This window comes from Neolamprologus multifasciatus, chromosome 17 (assembly GCF_963576455.1).
Source record: "Neolamprologus multifasciatus chromosome 17, fNeoMul1.2, whole genome shotgun sequence".
Classification (NCBI taxonomy): Eukaryota; Metazoa; Chordata; class Actinopteri; order Cichliformes; family Cichlidae; genus Neolamprologus; species Neolamprologus multifasciatus.
In genome coordinates this window covers 17238017-17259636 of record NC_140455.1, presented here as the reverse complement: position 1 = coordinate 17259636, position 21620 = coordinate 17238017, and the positions used below count along the sequence as shown (strand labels likewise).

Genomic DNA, 21620 nt, shown 5'->3' with positions numbered 1-21620 from the left:
AAGTAAATACTGCCCAAAGCTTGAAGGCCATGGCAGAGGTTTGCACTCTGAGTGCTTCTTGCTTGTTCTGAAATTGCTCTCAGTCGTACTTTTACGTTTCCTTTAACTTAACCTAATTTTTATTTTCTTTGGGGATTTTTTGTTTTAATCATTGTTGTATTTATATAAAATTGTATTTCTTTATTCTTTTGATCCTCCTGCTGTAACACAATAATTTCTGTTGTGGGATCAATAAAGTATCTCTCTGTCTATCTATAGAGTGATCCATGGACGTTGTGGATTTATTATCAGGTCGGATTCAACTCTGTTTCCAACTGTTTACACCTCCAGACGCTGAATGTTGCTTCTTTGCATTACCTTCTGGGTACTGCATCTTCTCATATATTAGCCTTCCTTGTTGGTATAGCGATAAGTATCCCCACCGGTTGGACCTGTGGTAGATCTTTGTTGATGCCTCGATGGTGAGATTTCTTTTGATTAGCATTCAAATATCTCAGTGAATACAGAATAAAGATTACCACAAAGCAAGAAAGCACAAGACAAGGCTAATCAAAAGGTATAGGCTGAAGCATATGCTTATTACGTCAACCCTTTCAACCCATGTGGCTCCTTTACACAGGGCTCGAAGCAAAGAAAAAAACAAAGCAAAGCAACAAAACAAAAAAACAAACAAAAAACAAAACAAAAAAACTTTCCACCTTAGATAAGTAACTATATCAAAGCAAAACAACCAAGAGTTTCAGTATTATTATTATTATTATTATTATTGCTCTTTTCATTCTTGATTTATATATTTTTCTAATACTCTATTTTTAAACATGTTTTTAAACAAGGAAAATGAACTACACCTTTTTAAATCACTGTCATAACTATTCCACAAGTTAACTCCTCTAATAGAAACACATCTCTGCTTTATGTTTGTCCTTATCTTGTTTGTTTGTTTTTTAAAGAAACCTGTTCCCCTTAAGTCATATTGACTTTCTCTGACTTTAAACAGCTTCTGAGTACTGCGGCAAAGCAAGTTATTTTGTCCTTTATACATTATCTGTGCCATTTTATATTCAACTAAATCATAAAATTTCAGGGCATTCAGATTAATAAACAAAATGTTAATTGGTTCTATATAGTTTGAGATAATCATTCTCTTACTTAATTGCTAGGAAGGTACCATGTGGGTGTGCATACTGTGGGTAGCTTTTGAACCATCCTATTATTCCAGGGTTTTTCTACTTTTCCACTTTCACCACTGGTTAACTCACAGGGTTTACTGCTTAATGAGGGTTAATGCCAGTAGATACAGTGTAATCATTTTTCTATAAAATTATATTACTATACTGTATAAGAGTATTAACTACATTACAAATGTATCCTCTGTCCCGTAGGTAAAAAATGCAAAGCCCCAGTCACTCACAACAGACATCATTATTCAGAGAGCTGTGATATTTGGGGCACCTTGGATGGAGCGTGCCTGTATTAATAGTGTTTGCTCAGGCTGTTAAGTTGCTCCAGCTTCAGGAAGGGATTCCACAGGAATGAACACTTGTCCTGTTAAAAAGAAGAGCATATTTATCATTTTAACAACTCTATTGGTCAGATTTACTAAGTTAGCAAAACTTAATGTTGTTGCAACCACAGAAAAGGCCCAATTTATGAACACAGCAAGAGCAGCATAGAAAAAATTGATGATGATGATGAGGCAACAGATCTACTTAATAATGATATGCACTGTAGTAAGAATAGGAACAGGTTTTTGTTAGGATTCTCTTGAAAACAGAAGGTTAAAGAGACAAAGTCATGAAAGTTACTGAGTGCTGGGCACCCCGAGGCTTTCAGTCTTAGATCAGAATATGTTATGTTATGTACACTTCTAACAGACTCCTTACTTTGACACACAGTGATGTATGCAGCAGACTTCTTATTGTAGTAGATGATTCCAGATATTGCAATAACAAATCCAATCACGAGTCCACACAGTCCAACAGCTATCCGAGTTCGTTGTTCCACTGGGAGGGAGGGGTCTGAAATAGTGAAATAAAAGTGAAACTCGTAATTATGCGGCTTCAGTTTTATCTTTCTACCTTGGCATCACAGCTGCAAACTTACCCCAGACCACAAACATCGGCTCAGAGAGACCAAGGTGTTCGACCATACAGGCAATTTTTTCTGCTGAAGTAGGGATATACTCCAGGTAGGAATGAGTCTGGTAGTACCAGTCACCATTAGGCATCACGTCAGAGTAACTGACATCTGTGGTCACCTCTTGGCCGTTCCTCATCCACATCATTCTGATTTGTTTTGGATAAAAGTTGTAGGCACTGCACACAAGCGTAGATGCGTGCTCGCCATTAGGCCTTTTCACTGATTTTAGTCTGACGGTGGGTATAGTTGTCAGATTATCTAAAAAGTAAAGAAGTTTCATGTTTATGATGAAAAAAATACATTAATGCACCTCCTCTGTGAACAGATGTATTCCTCAAATACACATAGTGTAATGCATCATAGCAGAGCATGTTGTCAATTATGGCATACTTGGAAATTAACTGTAATGTCATGCAACTGAGCAAAAATAACAAAGCACTATTGTTATTTACAGTAAAATAAATCTAATAATCTTATGTCATGAAATATTATCATAAAAATATTTGATGTAAAAAGTTCACGGCATCAAAACTCCATTGAACATTTTAAAACATTATTAAGAAACAAATCTCTTTCTTACCTATGGATTGGATGAGGTCTAATGTGTCCTCACACAACAGTTTCCTTTCAATTCTTTTTTTTAGTGGATCAAGGTGATCACTGTTCCACCATTTTGCTGCTTCAATTGTATACGCTGTGAATCCCGTCCAGTTGCCTCTTGTGCTGTTGTACTCCATCATCAAGTTCTTATTAAAAAAATAACTTACTGTGTACTCGGTTTCTTCAGACTGTGGACCTTTGAATGTACAGCATGCTCTCACTTGGTAAAAGTCTTCATCTGTGAGAACTGAAATTCAAGGAAAGAAATGTACTGATGTTAAACATGATGATTGAAATTTAATATTTCACTGATTTGTTCAAACAGCAGACCTTTGCAGCTCACCTGGACTGAAAAGAGAGAAAGCAACACACAGGATAAACTTATGAGTGTACATGTTTCATGTGTGTTGTAAGGTAATACAGGAAGAAGACTTTATCTGAGGCATTTATATGTTCACCAAAACGAGGAAGAGAAAGCAGATAGGCTCATATATCAGCAAAACACTCAGTGGAAACTCCCTCTATCCATTACATTTATGATAATAACTGATAATGATTACGGCTTTGCCCCTTTGTTTAGCTAGTTCTTGTTTCTACACTAATACTAGATGAAGTGACTTATGTCAATAATCCAACTGTTGTTTGACTATCAAAAACAGTAGAGAGATGTGGGAGGATTTTGTGTTGAGACAGTAAAGAAGAACGTTTTAAACGGTAGGTTAAATATGTATAAATCCTAAATGACACTATATAGAAAAATCACACTAGAAAAATTAAAAGCAACAAGTTAAAGTTTGTAATTTGGAGCATTTTGGGGGTCAAAACTACTTTAAAGCTCTCAGCATTGTCTAACTAATTAGACAGCAGACTGAGATTGTTGTGTCTCCTTATTATTGTAGGGTCTTTACCTTACAATTTAAAGTGCCTTGAGGTGACTGTTGTGTGATTTGGTGCTATATAAATAAAAAAGAATATACTTGAATTCACAAGTTAGCAGTCATGCACATAGCCAAGAAAGTCATTTGACAGAAGGAAACAACATTCCATCGAAGAGTAGGTGAGTTTGTGATGAGTTGGCATCTTGTTTCCTTATGTTACTGCTGAATGTTTTCTGTCTTCCAGTCTTTTGATTTTTCAGATTAAACCAGCTGTTTTTACAAATATTGCAGAAGTTTTCCTCTTCACATTCACCCAGTTTCAGGCATTTCGGTGACATGCTAAAAAAAAGTGTATTTTCCTTAATTTCAAGTCATAGGAGGTCTCCGTTCATGAGTCTCTGGCGTGTTTGTGAGGAACAGCTGTTACCCTCCGCATTGTTGGTAAGAGGGAATTCATGGCAATGTTTATCAAAAGTGAAGCATAGTTTTGAATTTATTTCCTGCTGGTTCAGTGAATTTTAGTTGGAGAGTGACAAAACCTGCAGCTTTAGAATCTGTCATATATATGCTTTCAGCACCTGACGCCATGTCCATGTACATCAGGCCAATGGGGGGATCCGCACTTTGTGTTTACATCTTGTTGCGGAATCCGTCTACCTGCTCTCATTTGCTGTTTAAGCTGTTGTTATAATAGTTTTGTGTCTTAGTCTTTAACCTAAAATTCTGCCGTTTCTGGCAAAATGCAATTATACTTAAAAATTCATTCAGGATTTAATGAAGCGATACCGGGGAACTCGACCCACCGCTAATCATTACCCCAGCTAGTCTGGACTCCAAGTAAAGCATTGTTGCAGCCACTTTGTGAACACTGCTTAGCACATTTCCTCTCAGATTTCCTGCCCCAACTGCCCTCTCCTCTCCCACAGATCTGCCACGCTGTTATCTCCACTGCCCTGGCCTGTCTTTCTGCCCTCAGTTAGGATGTTCATGTAGGACTTGCCCCTTAAGTCTAGGTTCATTTATGTTTTGCTCTTGTTGACTAAGTCGCAGCTCGTAATCTGTGTTAAATGAATTATCCTTTGTTTTAATAAAGAAACTTTCACTTATTACATCCTCTACTGTTTACACCTACTACTCTACTGGGTCCCGCAATATTAAATCTAACACTGCCTTGGATTCTGGCCTCCTAGTTTTTGTTTCATTATCATTTTGATTTGCCAGATAAATCAAAATGTCATATAAAGAGATATTAACCTAACTCTAGCAGCAATCGACTTGATGAATGTTAGGATTTTAAATTAGCACAAATCACAAATCAGCCTACAGAAAACACTGATAAGATATGCTTTCACCTTTCTTGCATCTCTTGTGAAAAACATTTTTTTTAAAGTGAACTCTATAATGAAAACTCAAATTATGTCCTGAAAACAAGACACCTAAATGATTTGTGTAACTGATTACTAATGTCTTACAAACAATTAAACTCTGATTACTTTCACAAAGTGCTAACAGGAAGATTCTGTAGCATTAGAGATACGCTAATGATGATAAAGGTATCTGAGTTTTCAGTGAGTTTCCAAAGTAACTGGCATCAATTTATTCAATTTTTTTACTTGATGAGTTGTCAGTTTTACTTTATAATTAAGATGTAGTCAGTCATAATGCCTGTACAGTATCTTGACGCACAATCATGTAGACTTCTCAGGACTCTATAACAAATAATGTGTTTAATATATTTATGGGTACTTTGTTTTTCTGGTCTAGTTTTACTTGTTTCAGAAAAGAAATAGAAACAAAGCACATCAAAATTTTTCACATTTGTATTTCTTTAATCTGACATAATGCACATATTATGATTTTATAGTGATTGATCATTAATAAGGTGTATTTTAGTGCTAAAAACAAGAAAACCAGTAACGCAGACTTCAAACTCTACACTAACTCTGAGCATCAACGTGCAGAACTGAAAATGACTGTGTGAAAGGTGAAACACACCAATATTACTGTTTAGCTTTACTGCACAGGATGAGTAATGAGAAAACAGAAGTTTTACTACAGTGATTAAAACAAATCAGTCAAACTAACACAAGTGATGAAAATATGGGAAAGTTCAGGTTTGTCTTATGCCTGCTGGAAACAAACTAAGAAATATGAAATCTGAGCTCTATAAAATATACATCTCAACCAGTGGGACCAGAGTGCCCTGCTTTTAAAAAAAAGTAGGTTCCTATGAAAACTCCAAGCAATCCAAGACTCAGGCCAAGTCCACAGAAGACAGCTGGACCTTTGCTGAGCTCATCTGTTTCAACCTCTGCAGAGGACAGCAGAAAGAAATGAATTCTCAACATTAAACCGTATTATATGTGTTAAAATATCTGAAGCTTTTTTGTTCTCACCCCAAAACTTGGTCTGAGGCTCGTCCAGCGCTTCATGTTCCACAGTGCAACTGTAGATGTCTCCTTTCTCTGGCACAAAGTTGAGGTAGGACAAAACATAAGCAGTCCCATCAGGATTGGACAAAGTTTTGATGAAAGGGTCTTCCACTGTTACTTCTACATCATTCTTGGTCCACTTAATGTTGATCGAAGGAGGAAAGAAGTGGTTGATGAAGCAGATGAGGGTATTATCTTCCCCTGTTATCACTTCATCTCTGGGGTAGATGATGAATTCTGGTGGTTCTAAATTAAATGAACACATGATTTGCTTAAATTCAACTTTCTGGCTTAAAAAAAAGATCTAAAAACTTGCAGCATAAACAGTGAAAACTGAACAGGAAACATAACAGTTTGAGGTTCACTGACCTTTTTTCTTTATTACGGACTCGTCTGGCTTCCACATGGAGAAGTCCCTTTTGCACATACTCCGAAAATGTACTGCATATTTGTAAGCGTACGGAAAACGAAAACTTATGGGAATTCTGGTCTCCCAAATCAGCTGATCTTTTTTAAAGTCTGCATACCCTACTTCATCACCATCGAATGCTGCACAGATTTGAGTATCACTGGAGTCAAAACATCCATAGGTGTAATAAAGTGTATGACTTCCTAGGATCAAGTGACAACGCAGTTAAAAACACAGTGTTAAAATACTCTAAATTTCAAACAAATAAATCATAAATAAATCTAACAAGATAAAAGTTTATAGATGATCCAGTAATAGGAAATAGCGATACCTACCTTCAGCCTCGACGCAGGCTGCTGTAGACAAAATTATTATAATTTTAAGGAACATATTCAGTCTGTACTTCTCTGTGTTCTGCCTTGTTTCTCTCGCCTTTAGTATCAAAGTTGACGGTGATACAAGACAACTTCCTCATTGTTAAACAAATCACATAAATGTTGCTGGGCAGAACAGGAGGAGGGGAAGAGTCAAGTAGAAGTACTTGAACCACTTAAACTAAGATAAATACAATTTATTGAGCAAAGTATTAAATGCAAATAGACCCACTCACTGTGGTTACTAAATTTAGGCTAAGCTACACTTAGAAAATAAAGTACCTTATTGTACAACAGTACTGTACAAAGTACAACAGTGTTGCTACTGGGGCATCTAGCAGGGATTAACATGAGATTTAGAAGGTGGAGGAACCATAAATTCCAGCATAGCAGTGCACCAGGGGAAAAATGAGTCACGGTTCAATTATGAATGGACTATTACTTCTATAACACTGTTCTGCTCAGTTGAGCACTCAAAACACTTTTTTTTTTTTTTACCACAAATCTCATTCACCCACAGTCCCAGGGCAACATAGTCCATCTCTGTAAACTGTACAACAGTCCTAAAAAACAAACCAACTAAGGCCACTATTATTTTAAGTCTGAACTCACCACTAGAGATAAAAGTATTTGAATAAAGAATATATATCTGGCTCTACTGCTGTGTAGACCGCAAATTCTGGTATTGGTCTGATACCAAGTAAATACAGGGCCAGTATTGCTGGAACCTATGCGGGGTGAATCATCATCAGTTTCTAAATTGTGCACAGATTTTAATGACCACTAAATCACTGTGATTCCTACTTTCCACAATAATTGATTAATATGATAAAACATAGCTTTCATCTTTTCAGCCAGCACTTTAACCACATCTCAAGTGTTTGATTTGAAAACCCACAGTGATCTTTACAACTATTGTTTTTATAACAATTTTTAAAAAGTATCTCACTGTCCAAATACTGGACATTACAAACCTGACTGTATGTAACTTTGTTAGCTCTTGAAAAAAAAACTCATATGGTTATCATAATGTTCAGCAATTAGCTGTAGACTGCAATTTGTTGTTTGCTCACTTGTTAAATACACAAAGCGTTGTGCTGGGGTTCAGTATCTTACTGTCTCTTTTCAGATCCTGCCCAACCAGTGTTTCGTGTGTGTGTGTGTGTGTGTGTGTGTGTGTGTGTGTGTGTGTGTGTGTGTGTGTGTGCGCGCGTGTGTGTGTGTGTGTGTGTGTGTATGGCAGCTCTGGCTTTTGTCAAATGGTTTTGTAGGTTGAAATAAATGGAAGTATAGTAGAAATATAAACATTGACAAATAAAAAATAAAATAAGTGGCTCCACATTGCTTCTCCACTGAGCTGCTCTTACTTGGCAGAAGGAAATAACATTCCAGGTGTACTTGGGAGAAAACCAGTGGGTTTTCACCTGGTTTTTCTTGGTACTGCTCAACATTCTCCAAACCATATCATTTCCGCTTTTACATAATGCTAGCTTTGCTTTTACAAAAACCAGTTTATCCTCTTAGACAGAGTTTGAGTTCTAATAAAGGCAGCATATCCGGAGGCCTTTATGCTCTCTTATTCATGAAAAAAAATATCTCAAGACTTAACTGCAATTATTCACTATTAATACGAAGAACAGAAGAATATAAACACATGCCAAGATTCATCTTGTTTAAAATTATGTATGATTTTTTATTCAAGTCACTAAACATCTTAGGATGAGCACTCACATTTGACAGTATAATGTTGCCGATTCTGGCTGTTGCTGATGGAAGACTCAACCCATGCATGAATCTCAAAACTTTAATTTCCAACACAGATTAAGCTAATCAATACTGGGAACTGATAAGAGCTTGAGCCAGAACTGTCCCATAGTAGGTAGTTGATCACTTGCGCTGAATTCATCTCCGCTTGTTCTTGCAGCTGTACATATTGAAACAGGCTGACTTAACACAGAGGCAAAATGAGGCAGACAACAGATGGTAAGTGTTGATGGCTCAAGTTGAGTCATTTATCTTCCATAAGCTGCAATTCATAGTCTTTAAAGAAGAGCTTTGGAGCTTTTGTACCTGAAGCAGAATCAATGATCTGCCTGCTTCTTGTTCTTGTAATAAATTGTAGGTGAAAAGAAGGTTTCTGTAATAGAGAGAATTGTTGCCCCCCCTCCCTCAGTGGTAAAAATACAAACTGCCTGTTACAGGGTTAGTTCATGGTTGACCAACCTATAACAATAAACATGTACACAAGTAAGGGGAAAAAGAGTTCATACAAAAGGCACACCGGATTATAATTATACAGCTTTTTACTTAATAATTGTATATTATTATACAGCTGCTCTATTCCCGTGTTGTTCCAGTATATTAATGACTAACCTCGTATTGTGGATGCATTATCTCAGTTGTTCTCCTGACTGAAGTTTGGTCTGTTTACAGCATCTTGCCATGCCATTGCATTTGTTCATAACCATAGGAAACCCTCACATTAACTTTTATCGAGTGGAAAAAAGTTAGCGCTCTATGCTATGCTAACATAGCTGTGTCGCCAGCAACCACGTAGCACATCATTATATAACAGCTAGTCCAACTTCATTAACCCTACAAATGTTACTACTGTTTAGTTTTCTGTCTTGGGTCTGTTGGAAGTGATAGCAGAGCTGTACATTTAATTTTTTCAGAAATCTCTCAGTCAGATCATGTTTAGATGGAAACTAGCAAGCTAACTTCCTGCTAACTTCTAATTCCGTTAAATTTAATAAATTCTGTTTTCATGGATGTCTGGATGTTAAACTTAATTGTTACACCGGGTAAAGCAGCAATGCTGATCATTGTATTAAAGATGAAAGATTTTAGAGAGTTTTTAAGTCAGTTATGCTGCAGTGTTCGTTTGACTTTGGGACCTGAAACGGATGGAGTTTTGGACCAGATTACTCTGCGAGGCTCCTGACTATGGTAGCCATAATGCTCCGACAATCCATCAAGCGGTGCGGCTTCATAGCTTACCAAAGTCGCACTAAAACATTTTTTGACAGATTTTTCAGCGCCATGTACCACATAAAATCACTTTGAGGTCAGTAAGCACAACCACAATTCATACATAAAGTGCACCGGATTATAATGGTGCCTTCACACCGAATGCGAGCAAGTAGCGTGACTGACACGTTTGAAGCGCGAATAAAAATTCACGCGGCAGTTTGTGTGATGCATTTTGTGCATTCGCGCGTATAGCGTCTACCGCTCGAGTTCTGAACCCCAGCGTCAAGTCGCACCGCGACAACCAATCAGGAGCCTGGTGATGTGATGCTCTGACCTAGTTCAAAGGGGCAGGTCCAGCCAAAGCTCCTACTCTTCCACTTTAAGCTGGGTCGTTTTTATTCCTATCACTCTATAGTTATATTTTATATGGTAAATAGTAAATGGCCTGCATTTGTATAGCGCTTTTCTAGTCCTTAAGGACCCCAAAGCGCTTTACACTACATTCAGTCATTCACCCATTCACACTCACATTCACACACTGGCGATGGCAAGCTACATTGTAGCCACAGCTGCCCTGGGGCGCACTGACAGAGGCGAGGATATTTTATATATTTATGTTTAATGTTTTTCTGTTTGAGAATTTTAATATTATTTCAAAGAAATCTTTGTAATGACTTATGTCTTAGTTCTACTACACAGCAAATATTGGCACACAACTTGACACATGTAGAATTTATTTCATATTATACTAATGAAAAAATATACTACTATACAGGAACATAGTGAAGACTAGGGATGGGTACCGGTGTCCGGTGCCATTATGGCAAACACCGTCGTAGCAAACACCGTCGTAGTTACATACGGCTGTCTTCTTGTTTGATGGCAGATACTCCCTTTACCCTGGCCAAAAAGGCTAAAATGACCAAAGAAAAAGTGGAAAACAGCTAAACATGAGAGGTTTTTGGACAAAGTTTGTGTTTTCCATTCTTTAAGCACCAGTTCGAGCACCGTTTAAGCACCGGCACCATTTCAAAAGTACCAGTTTGGCACCGGTATCGGATAAAACCTAAACGATACCCATCCCTAGTGAAGACCAATTATTTAAGAGAATAAAGACAGGTTAGTCTATTTCGGAGGCAAGCTCCATTTATTAAGAAAATTTTAAAAAGGCAGGAACGCTCTTTAGAGTTTTGTGGGTGGCTCTTAAAAGAGCCATTGTGGGGAAGTCACTGGGACTTCAAATAGGCTATTCTTTTGGCTGCCAAGACACTGCTCCCTCCGCTGGAGGGGGCAATGAGGTAAGTGACGGAAGTGATGGACAAGGTAAGCGACTCATGTTGTAACTGACGTCAGACGCCGGAGATTTTGGCGGAAAAAATTAAAGCGAATGGTAGCTTAGAATTGAGCAAATTTCTTCAAGCTTCAATTTTACCAAATACACTTATCAATTGTCTTATAACTAACAACATTTGTCTAAATCATCTCTTACACCCTGGAGAACAACGGGGAGAGTTTAGAGGCTCTCCAAGATTACATCGATCAGTGCTTCCAGGATCTCGGGAATTTAAATCCTTGTGAGAATCCCTGGAGTTCAACCAGCAGCAGGTGGAAATGCTCGCTGCTGAAAATGCCACGCTAAGGGAGTCGGTGAAATGTCTCACTTGAAAATAAAAGAGACAGTTATTGATCTACAAGCTCGTGGCATGCGAGATAATTGTATTTTCTGGTATTCCAGAATCCGCTGGAGAAGACGTGGAAACTACGGTGAAAAGCTTCATCAAAACCCACCTGAAGCTGCCGGAGGACACCGTAAAGAACATTGCCTTTGATAGAGTGCATCGCATCGGCCCCATGCGGTCAGCGGCCGGGAGACCACGTCCTATTGTGGCCAAATTCGGCCACTTCAAACAAAAGGAACAGTTGAAAAGTCGCGGCAGGGAATTAAAAGGAACGGACTTCAGCGTAAACGACCAGCTCCCAAAAGAGATCCTGGAATGACTCAGGGTCGCTTCCCAATCCGACGCTGTCACGGAAAAGAGGGACCCAGGCGCGGTTCTTCTTCACAAAAACACAGTGCGTTTATTTACAGTGAAACAGACAGGCAAGTCCAACAATTCACTCAAAAGTGCAATTTTCCAATCGTGCTCATCCCTTGCTCCCAGTGCGTTCCGTGTTGTAACTCCCTTAGTGTGTGTGCTCCCCAACTCGCTTCTCCGCTCGCCCCTCCTGGAGGAAGAAGGAAAATCCACCGTTAGCCACACGCTCGCCAAATAACAAGCTCACATTGCTCGCACGGACTATACCAGTTCGGAGTAATAATCCCACGTCGACTGTCGCCGCGAGTCCAGGTTAAATACCTCTTTCTAGCCGGGAGGAATGATTACCAACGGCTGGTCAGGTAATCAGCTGCAGGTGGCCGGCAACAGTGAAGAGGGACTCCCAATGACAACAGTCGCCAGGACACGCATCTCCCACGGCGCGCACTTCCGTAAACAGCCCCGAGGACCGGGGAGGGAGAGAGGGAGAAGCAAACACACACAGAAAACATACACACAAGCAGAGTCGTCCGGAAGGACCGTCCGATCGTGACAGTACCCCCCCCCCCCCCTCTAACGGGAGCCACCGGGCGACCCGCTAAACTTGTCTGGATGCCAGCGGCGGAATTCTCTCACCATGCGATGATCGAGAATGGCAGACCGCGGCACCCAAGAACGTTCTTCCGGACCGTACCCCTCCCAATCCACCAAAAACAGAAAGCCCCTACTGCGACGCCGGGCATCCATTATGCGAGTAATGGAATACGCCGGGGCACCGTCGATAACCCGGGTGGGTGGCGGGGGCCCGGAGGGCGGGCACAAAGGGCTGGTCCGGACGGGCCTAATCAGAGAAACATGGAATACGTTATGTACCTTCATAGCAGGCGGAATGGCCAGCCGGACCGTCACCGGGTTCAGGATCTCCTGGATGGCGAAGGGGCCAAGAGACCGAGGGGCCAGTTTCTTGGACTCTTGGAAGAGGGATGTGCTTGCTGGAGAGCCACACCCGCTGGCCGACCTGATAATCCGGAGCAGGAGTGCGACGGCGATCCGCCAATGCCTTGTTCCGCTCGGCCGTTCTCAGGAGTGCTGCGCGCGTGGCCCGCAAGACCCGACGACAGCGCCTAAGGTGGTGCTGGACCGAGGGAACCGCCAGCTCTCCCTCAGAGATGGAGAGGAGGGGGGGTTGATACCCCAGCAATGCCTCGAAGGGCGAGAGTCCAGTTGCTGATGAAGTGCTCGCGTTGTGGGCATACTCCACCCAGGCCAACTGGTCGCTCCAGGTCGCTTGGTTCGATGATGCGACGCAACGCAACATGGCCTCCAGCTCTTGATTGGCCCTTTCGGTCTGACCATTAGTTTGCGGGTGGAACCCGGAGGACAAACTGACCTGAGCTCCCAATTCGGCGCAGAACTCCTTCCTAATCCGCAAGGTGAACTGAGGGCCACGGTCGGAAACGATGTCCTGGGGTATGCCGTGGAGCCGAAACACATGCTGCGTCAGTAACTAGGCCGTCTCCAGGGCAGAAGGGAGCTTGGGCAGAGCAATGAAGTGGGCGGCCTTGGAAAAACGGTCAACAATGGTTAGAATGGAGGTGTTACCTGAAGAGGGAGGCAAGCCGGTGACGAAGTCCAGGGCGATGTGCGACCACGGGCATTTTGGAGTGGGTAACGGTCGCAGGAGGCCAGAAGCAGGTGAGTTGGAGGTTTTGTTCCGTGCACACACTGGGCATGCCGCAACATAGTTCTGGACATCGAGAATAAGAGAGGGCCACCAAAACAAACGTTGTAGAAAGGAGACAGTGCAATTTTTACCTGGATGGCACAAAAATTTAGCGGTATGTGCCCAGTGAATGACCTGACTACGCGCCGTGGCCGGAACATACAGTTTCCCCTTCGGGCCCGTGCCGGGGTCGGGCTCCCGTCGCTGGGCGTCCCTGACCACCTTTTCAATCTCCCATGTTAGTGCGCCCGCAATGCAGGTGGGGGGCAGGATGGGTTTGTCCTTCTCGTCTTCATCGGTCTCCGGTGCAAACTGGCGCGACAACGCGTCGGGCTTAGTATTCCTAGAACCGGGCCTGTAAGTAATGGAGAAGTGAAAACGAGTAAAAAATAAGGCCCACCTGGCTTGTCGGGCATTGAGGCGTTTGGCTGCCTGGAGATACGCCAGATTTTTATGGTCTGTCCACACCACGAAAGGCTGCTCAGTGCCCTCCAGCCAATGTCGCCATTCCTCGAGGGCCAACTTGATGGCGAGCAACTCCCGGTCGCCCACATCGTAATTTCTCTCGGCCTGAGACAACCTGCGGGAGAAGAACGCACAGGGATGTAGCTTGCCATCGATCCGTTGGGAGAGAACCGCTCCCACACCCGAATCGGACGCATCCACCTCCACGATGAAAGGCCGGCCGAGGTCCAACTGGACGAGGACCGGAGCTGAAGAAAACAGGTGCTTGAGCCGATCAAACGCCTGCTGGGCTGCGGAGGGCCACTGGAAAGACAACTTAGGAGAAGTTAGGTTGGTTAGAGGAAGGGCTACCTTGCTGAAATCCCTGATAAAGCGGCAGTAGAAATTGGCGAAACCCAGGAACCTCTGCATCTCCTTGCGGGTCTTGGGAACAGGCCATTCCACTACAGCTTTGACTTTGGCCGGGTCAGCTCGCAAACGCCCCGTTCCACAATGAAACCCAGAAAAAAAACAGTTTGCACATGGAACTCACATTTTTCCGCTTTCACAAAAAGGCGATTCTCCAATAGGCGCCGTAGAACCAGACGTACATGGTTGATGTGCTCAGTCTGCGACCTGGAAAAAATCAGAATGTCATCCACATACACGAAGACAAAATGGTTAATAAAGTCCCTGAGCACATCATTAATCAGGGCCTGGAAAACTGCAGGGGCGTTAGTAAGACCGAAAGGCATCACTAAGTATTCGAAGTGCTCCAGGTGGGTGTTGAAAGCCGCCTTCCACTCGTCACCCTTGCGGATGCGAACCAGATGATAGGCGTTCCAAAGATCCAGTTTGGTGAACACGACCGCCCCCTGTAGTAGTTCGAATGCTGAGGCCAGCAGGGGGAGTGAATATTTATTCTTAACTGTGATCTTGTTCAGCCCTTGAAAGTCAATGCAGGGACGCAGGCTCTTATCTTTCTTTTCTACAAAAAAGAATCCTGCTGCTAAAGGTGAAGTAGATGGGCGAATAATAGCTGCGGCCAGAGACTCCGTTATGTAGCGTTCCATGGTCTCGCGTTCCGGTTTTTACTCGGTCTGGGCAGGAGTCAACAAAATGTCCTCTTTTTCCACAAAGAAAGCACTCACCGGTCCGTGGTTTGCGCCCCAGTCTGTAGGAGGAAAGCTTGGCTCCACCAAGCTGCATGGGTTGCTCTTCATCCCCATGTTGCTCCTCCTCCTCACTTCTCCACATCAGAGTAGGAAGGTCCCTAGATGTACCCGTGCTCCCAGCAGGCCGCCGACCATCCCCGGCTCTTTTGCCCAACTCCTGCATATGGTTGTCTAAGTTAATACACATATTGATTAGAGCAGACAAAGCTTTAGGCAGTTCCTTGGTTGCTAACTCACGCTTAATATTCTCGTTAAGGCTGTTGAGGAAGGCTCCACGCAGTGCTTTCTCCTCCCAGCCCGACTCCTCCGCCAGGATCCAGAATTCCACGGAAAAGTCAGCAACGCTCCTCCTACCTTGCTTCACAGAAAACATGCGATGACCTGCGGCGTCCGAGCTAGCGCCTTTATCAAATACACAGCGAAACTTGCTGAGAAAAACGTCATATGACACAGAGGGCTGGGTACTTAAAACTGCCTGTGCCCATTGAAGCGCCCGCCCAGTCATAAGTTGCACCAAATAAGCGATTTTAGCGGAATCAGAGGCAAAGGCACAAGGTTGCTGTCTAAACACAAGAGAGCATTGCATCAAAAAACCCCGGCTCTTCCCCAACTCGCCGTCAAATTTTTCAGGCGCGGGGAGTGAGTACTCTCGCTGCCGCGGTGGAGGTGAAAGAGGAAGCGGACAGGCTGCCGCGGCTTCCAGCGAAGGGGCGGGCTGCGTTGGAGCCGCATGAGGTGAGGAAATCAACATACCTTTAAGCTCTGTTATGGCTTGCAGAAGCGCGGTTTGTTCCTTTGAAACGTGCTTCAGCATTTCCTCGTGTCGCTCCAAAACCTCCGCTTGGAAAGACAGCTGGCATGAAGCAGAATCCGCTGGGTCCATGGTGGTGGGATTATTCTGAGGGACCCAGGCGTGGTTCTTCTTCACAGAAACACAGTGTATTTATTTACAGTAAAACAGACAGGCAAGTCCAACAATTCACTCAAAAGTGCAATTTTCCAATCGTGCTCATCCCTTGCTCCCAGTGCGTTCCGTGTTGTAACTCTCTTAGTGTGTGTGCTCCCCAACTCGCTTCTCCGCTCGCCCCTCCTGGAGGAAGAAGGAAAATCCACCGTTAGCCACACGCTCGCCGAATAACAAGCTCACATTGCTCGCACAGACTATACCAGTTCGGAGTAATAATCCCACGTCGACTGTCGCCGCGAGTCCAGGTTAAATACCTCTTTCTAGCCGGGAGGAATGATTACCAACGGCTGGTCAGGTAATCAGCTGCAGGTGGCCGGCAACAGCGAAGAGGGACTCCCAATGACGACAGTCGCCAGGACACGCATCTCCCACGGCGCGCACTTCCGTAAACAGCCCCGAGGACCGGGGAGGGAGAGAGGGAGAAGCAAACACACACAGAAAACATACACACAAGCAGAGTCGTCCGGAAGGACCGTCCGACCGTGACAGACGCGGCTTTATCTAGAAGGGCTCCGGCACTGTCATCGCCGTGGACCAGCTCTACGTGGATGGACAGCTTTACCCCGGCATCACTCCGTGGCTGTATTAATTTCACACCAGATAAGAATCCGCTACACTATTTTCCTATCCACTCACTCACACTAACTTGCATTAACATCTGTTTAACTTACCAATATCAAATCACAACTTAAGTGTAATGTGATATAGCAAAATGAACACCGCCACTCTCCGTCAATGGTTTAATTGGAATGTTTCCGGGTTTTTGTCTTCTCGTCTTTTCTGCCCCCCCCCTTTTTTATTCTGCTCACCCTTGTCCTTGGTTTCTTTCTTCTTATTTTCTTTCACTGCTTAGATCACCTGCTTCCAGACTCATCCACAAACAACATCCTTTATATCGACACATACGCACAGCACAATCACGCAGAGTCATGCACTCAACGGGAGCACATTTACATCAATCAGAAAGCGTACACAGACTTATAGGATACACACACTTAAGTCAAGCGTACTCATATTAGTAAATATGCACACACATAGTCAGACTCAGGGAGCATCTCGCCATACACTGTTTTTTTTTCTCTTTCTCTCTATTTACGAACAAGTGATGTATTCTCTCCACCTGTCTAAGCGACACACACAGTGTACATCCCTAGTTATACACACACATCTATGGGCGCACTAAGGTTTGTTACATGGAATATAAATGGAGCTGCCCCCAGAGAAAAGAGGTTAAAAATATTTGACCAAATCAAAAAACTACAGGCAGATGTTGTCCTTTTACAAGAGACCCACAGACCTCTTAGAGGTTTAAAAGAACTTAAAACACCTGAGTTTCCTAATGTGTTCTCAGCTTATTATAATTCTAGACAAAAGGGAGTACATTTTTTTTAATACATAAAAATATTAATTTCACAGTACTTGATACAGTTATAGATCCAGAGGGCAGATTCTTAATCATTAAACTATCTATACTTGATAAAAAGCTACGTATTGTAAGTGTATATGGTCCAAATGTTGATGATCCCTCATTCTTTCACGTTTTTTTCACTGCACTCTCTGAACACTTAGATGGCACACTTGTTCTTGGAGGTGACCTCAACCTTGGACTAAATGAAGAAATGGATAGGCTCTATACAGCAGGAACTCAGCGTAATTGGCAGTCCATAAATATAATCAAACAGTATATGAGCGACTTTGGTCTTTGCGATGCATGGTGCTCCCTTCACCTCAACAGTAAGGAATATACTTTTTTCTCACTTGTTCATCACTCCTACTCTCGTCTGGATTATTTTTTGGTGAGCAGCTCACTGCTGAGTGATATTTCAGACACTGAGATTTACCCTATCAGTGGTCTAGAGTGCGACCAATTTGGTCACAAATGTGACCAAATTTTTCAGTGGTGCGACTAAAAAAAAATATTTGGTTGCACCTGTGCGACCAACTGTTCGGGTAACAAAAAAAAAAAATCTCTGCAACTCTCCGTGTGGTCAACAACAGACACACATTATGCCCCTATCGTGGACTAAACCAATCAGAGATAGTCAGGGGCGGGACCTCTCTGATTAGCCGTGGTCCAGTTGAAAGTGCAGGTGGAAGAGAGAGGTGAGTAGCTTGAATAAAGAGATATCAATTCATTAACGGATTCCACACAAAGACTTAAACACAGAGCGGACCCGATGCATCAGAATCAGCTTTGTCTTTCTTGGCTTTCTCACCCGACGGCCCATACACGGACACACTGTCGGAGCTTAGCGATTCTGATGCGTCGGGTCCGCGCTTTGTGTTTTGTCTTTTTTGCGCTGATTCTGAGCTGCAGGTTTTGTCTCTCTCCAACCAAAATTCGCAGAGCCAGCAGCAAAAGAAGCAGCAAACTGCGCTTCACATTTGATCAATGTCGTCATGAATTCCCTCTGACTTTTGCTGTTTTGCTTCCACCACGATAAAAATCACACTTCCTGCACAGCTCTCTCTCTCTGTGTACTTCAGGAACAGTTTCCCGTGTCAAATCTCTGTTTTCTGCATTATTCATTCGCTTATTACCCACCAGTCTACCGTTGTTTACAGCGCTGTCTTTTTCTTTTTTCACTTAAATGACCTCGGACAAGAAAGCCTAATTTCTGCTGTTCAATACTGAAGAAATTTAAACTTCTTAAACTTATGCAAAATTGCAGAATATTGCAGAATATTTTTAAGGTTATCTGCTATAAAAAGCCAGGCCAGGAAAATCTCCTTCATGTTTTTCTGTGTTTTATTCTCAGTTACTTTCACACAAAGGCATCTGCTGTGATGTTCACAATTCTGATGAAGTCTCACATGTATCAGTACTGATAAATGATCAGAATTATAATATTTCTGACTGTCTGAGGATAAATTGAATCGAATCAGGACTTTTAGAACCGGAATCGAATGGATTATAGAAATCAGTGATGATACCCAGCCCTAGTGAGCAGCCTAGACCCGACAGAAGTGGATGTAGCTGTGGGTAATAAGAAAAGATGAAAAGAACTATTGATAACTTAAGTTAAGGCCTGATCCGTCTGAAATTTATAGCCAGTGCCATCAATCTTTGAATGCTGAAAAAGCAGCAGTGTATCCAGGAAACACATTATATGCTGCAATAAATGCACTGCCCAAGTGTCCCCTCTCCCCACTGCCTTTCAGCAACAGACAGCAGCAAACAGGTCGTCAGAGGAGGCCAAGATGATGATTAAGTTAAACATTTTCTACAATATTGATGAAGCACTTTAAGCACAAGATTGTTAGTTAATAATTTAGAAATGAATATTGTCTGTATAGACTTCCCCCCCAAAGAAGGTGCACATGTAAAACTGCGGTGTTAAGCGATGCGGTTGAAAAATTTGTGTGCGCCTAACTTTTGTGCCGGTGCGCCTAAATTTTTAAAGTTTTTTAAAGCAGGGAAGGCTGTGATGAGAGGTAAAATAATTTCTTTCTCATCACATAAAAAGAAAGAAGAAAAAAATATTCAGGAATTAGAAAAAAACATCAAATCCCAAGAAGAAGCCTACGTGTCACACCAAGATCAGGAAACATTGAGCAAAATACGCAAAACAAAACTAGAATTAAATGAGATAATTAATAAAAAAAACATTCTTAGTACAAAGACTATGCTTACAAAATTATGAACATGGTAATAAATCCAGTCAATTTCTAGCAAACCAGCTAAAAATAAAGAAAGAAAGAAACAACTATATGTGCTGTTCAAGATTTATCTGGGAACACAATATATGACCCGAAAAAAATAAACAACATTTTCAGGGATTTCTATAAAAATTTGTATTCACCACATATAAACCCATCTAAAAATGAAATTGATCAGTTTTTGGACAATATAGCTCTTCCAAAATTATGAGACACTCAAGCAATGGCACTGGATTCGCTACTGACGCCAGGTGAACTCCAGGAAGCCCTGATAAGTATGCTCAATAATAAATATGAATTCTGCAAACATTAATCTCCAGCTAAAACCAGGCAAAGACCCTTTATATGCCTCAAGCTATCGTCCAATATCCCTTATAAATGTAGACCTTAAAATAATCTGCAAAGCTCTCTCAAAGAGATTAGAGAAAATAACCCCCTCTTAATTCATCCTGACCAAACTGGTTTCATAAAAGGTAGGCACTCATCAACAAATACACGTAGATTACTTAATTTGATAGACGACTCATACAGTAAAAACATCGAAACTACAATTTTTTCTTTAGATGCAGATAAAGCGTTTGACAGATTTAACTGGAAATTTCTATTTGCAACTTTACACAAATTTGGTTTTGGAACCTCTTTCATTAACTGGTTATACAATTCCCCAACAGCTTGTGTCAAAACAAATGACCAAACATCCTCCAGCTCCTGTCTCCTGAGGGGCACCAGGCAGGGATGCCCACTCTCCCCTTCACTTTTTGCAATTTTTATTGAACCAATAGCAGCAGCAATTAGACAGAATACAGTAATTAACCCTTTAAGACCTACCATAGAACCAAGTCCGCCAGAGCTTATTTTATATTTTTACATGTTGTAGTGCCATTGTTGGGAGCATTTCAAGTTGATATACATCAATACAACCATTATAGCCCAAATTTTAATAATATGTCTGCATTAAGTGCATAGTAATTACATAAATTGCAAAAAGTGCAATAAACTACAAAAAAATTGAAAATCATTTTTGTTTTTTACATATATTTCTAGTTAGAGAAACTGAAGAGGTTTATCCCTCAAAACTGTAAATTTTTATGTACTGCAGGAAAACTGAAAATAAATATTATAATGCAAATTTGCAAAAAAAAAAAAAAAAAAAAAAAAGCATCTGCATCAAAATAAGCTATTTCCAGCAGTGAGTTCTAAGCAACCCAGAAACTATTCAGAAAAGCATAAACTCAAACATGACTTTTAAAACCACCAGTATAGGCTTATAAGACCCTGAAGGTTAAAAACTACATTTGTCAATGACATCACTTCCGGTTGCAGGCAGGTAATGGCGTATATAGAACCACTTTATAGAATTATATTTGTTCGCAGATGTTGGCAGCTATCAGCGAATAGTTATCAGCTATTTTGAAACCAAAAAAAAATACAATTTTTATCCATAACAAGAAATCCATAACAGCAAATGAACTGTACTACAGAAAATGCAAATGCTATTTATGGTCTCCTCACAACAATGATAAGAAAAATAAACTGGGCCAATATGGCATGTCTGCTACATAAAAAAAAAAGGATCCTGGTGTTATTTGTCTCTCAGAAACAGTTCAGAACTTCCCTTCAACTCATTCATGTCACCTAAAAGGTAAACCTGTTTCTCCATCACCTATTCAGCTCTGATGATTCAGTAAGGACATCTCCTGGTTTTATCTTCATGTTTCCCTCTCACCAGATATACAAGCCGATATCATGACCAGCAGCTTTTACAGTTGTGGCTCCAGCAAACATCAGCTACTAGAAAGTAATATTAAAT

The 21620-nt window shown here is 41.6% G+C and overlaps 2 protein-coding genes and 1 long non-coding RNA gene across 3 annotated transcripts in view; 1 reads left to right on the top strand and 2 right to left on the bottom strand.

Moving 5' to 3' along the window:
* LOC146499214 (uncharacterized) overlaps positions 1-21620 on the top strand; it is a 170900-nt gene that overhangs the window by 26011 nt on the left and 123269 nt on the right. The window lies entirely within an intron of this gene.
* On the bottom strand, positions 925-3661 carry LOC146499223 (class II histocompatibility antigen, B-L beta chain-like). The gene is made up of 5 exons (XM_085138197.1): positions 3083-3661; positions 2720-2986; positions 2104-2397; positions 1884-2018; positions 925-1545 (listed from the first exon to the last, which is right to left on the bottom strand). Exons 1-5 carry the CDS (start codon positions 3132-3134, stop codon positions 1496-1498), a joined length of 798 nt encoding a protein of 265 aa, XP_084994323.1. The 5' UTR covers positions 3135-3661; the 3' UTR covers positions 925-1495.
* Positions 5524-7114, bottom strand: LOC146499222 (H-2 class II histocompatibility antigen, A-Q alpha chain-like). The gene is made up of 4 exons (XM_085138204.1): positions 6794-7114; positions 6419-6661; positions 6014-6295; positions 5524-5928 (listed from the first exon to the last, which is right to left on the bottom strand). Exons 1-4 carry the CDS (start codon positions 6846-6848, stop codon positions 5798-5800), a joined length of 711 nt encoding a protein of 236 aa, XP_084994330.1. The 5' UTR covers positions 6849-7114; the 3' UTR covers positions 5524-5797.

Bases quoted from the DNA above. Each gene is read 5' to 3' on its own strand.
- LOC146499223 (XM_085138197.1), bottom strand. From the start codon at position 3,134: ATGTACACTCATAAGTTTATCCTGTGTGTTGCTTTCTCTCTTTTCAGT. The intron at 2,987-3,082 runs GTGAGCTGCAAA...CTTGAATTTCAG, and splicing joins TTTCTCTCTTTTCAGTCCAG to TTCTCACAGATGAAGACTTT. The intron at 2,398-2,719 runs GTAAGAAAGAGA...TTTACTTTTTAG, and splicing joins AGACCTCATCCAATCCATAG to ATAATCTGACAACTATACCC.
- LOC146499222 (XM_085138204.1), bottom strand. From the start codon at position 6,848: ATGTTCCTTAAAATTATAATAATTTTGTCTACAGCAGCCTGCGTCGAG. The intron at 6,296-6,418 runs GTCAGTGAACCT...CATTTAATTTAG, and splicing joins GTCCGTAATAAAGAAAAAAG to AACCACCAGAATTCATCATC. The intron at 5,929-6,013 runs GTGAGAACAAAA...TGTCCTCTGCAG, and splicing joins GCCTCAGACCAAGTTTTGGG to AGGTTGAAACAGATGAGCTC.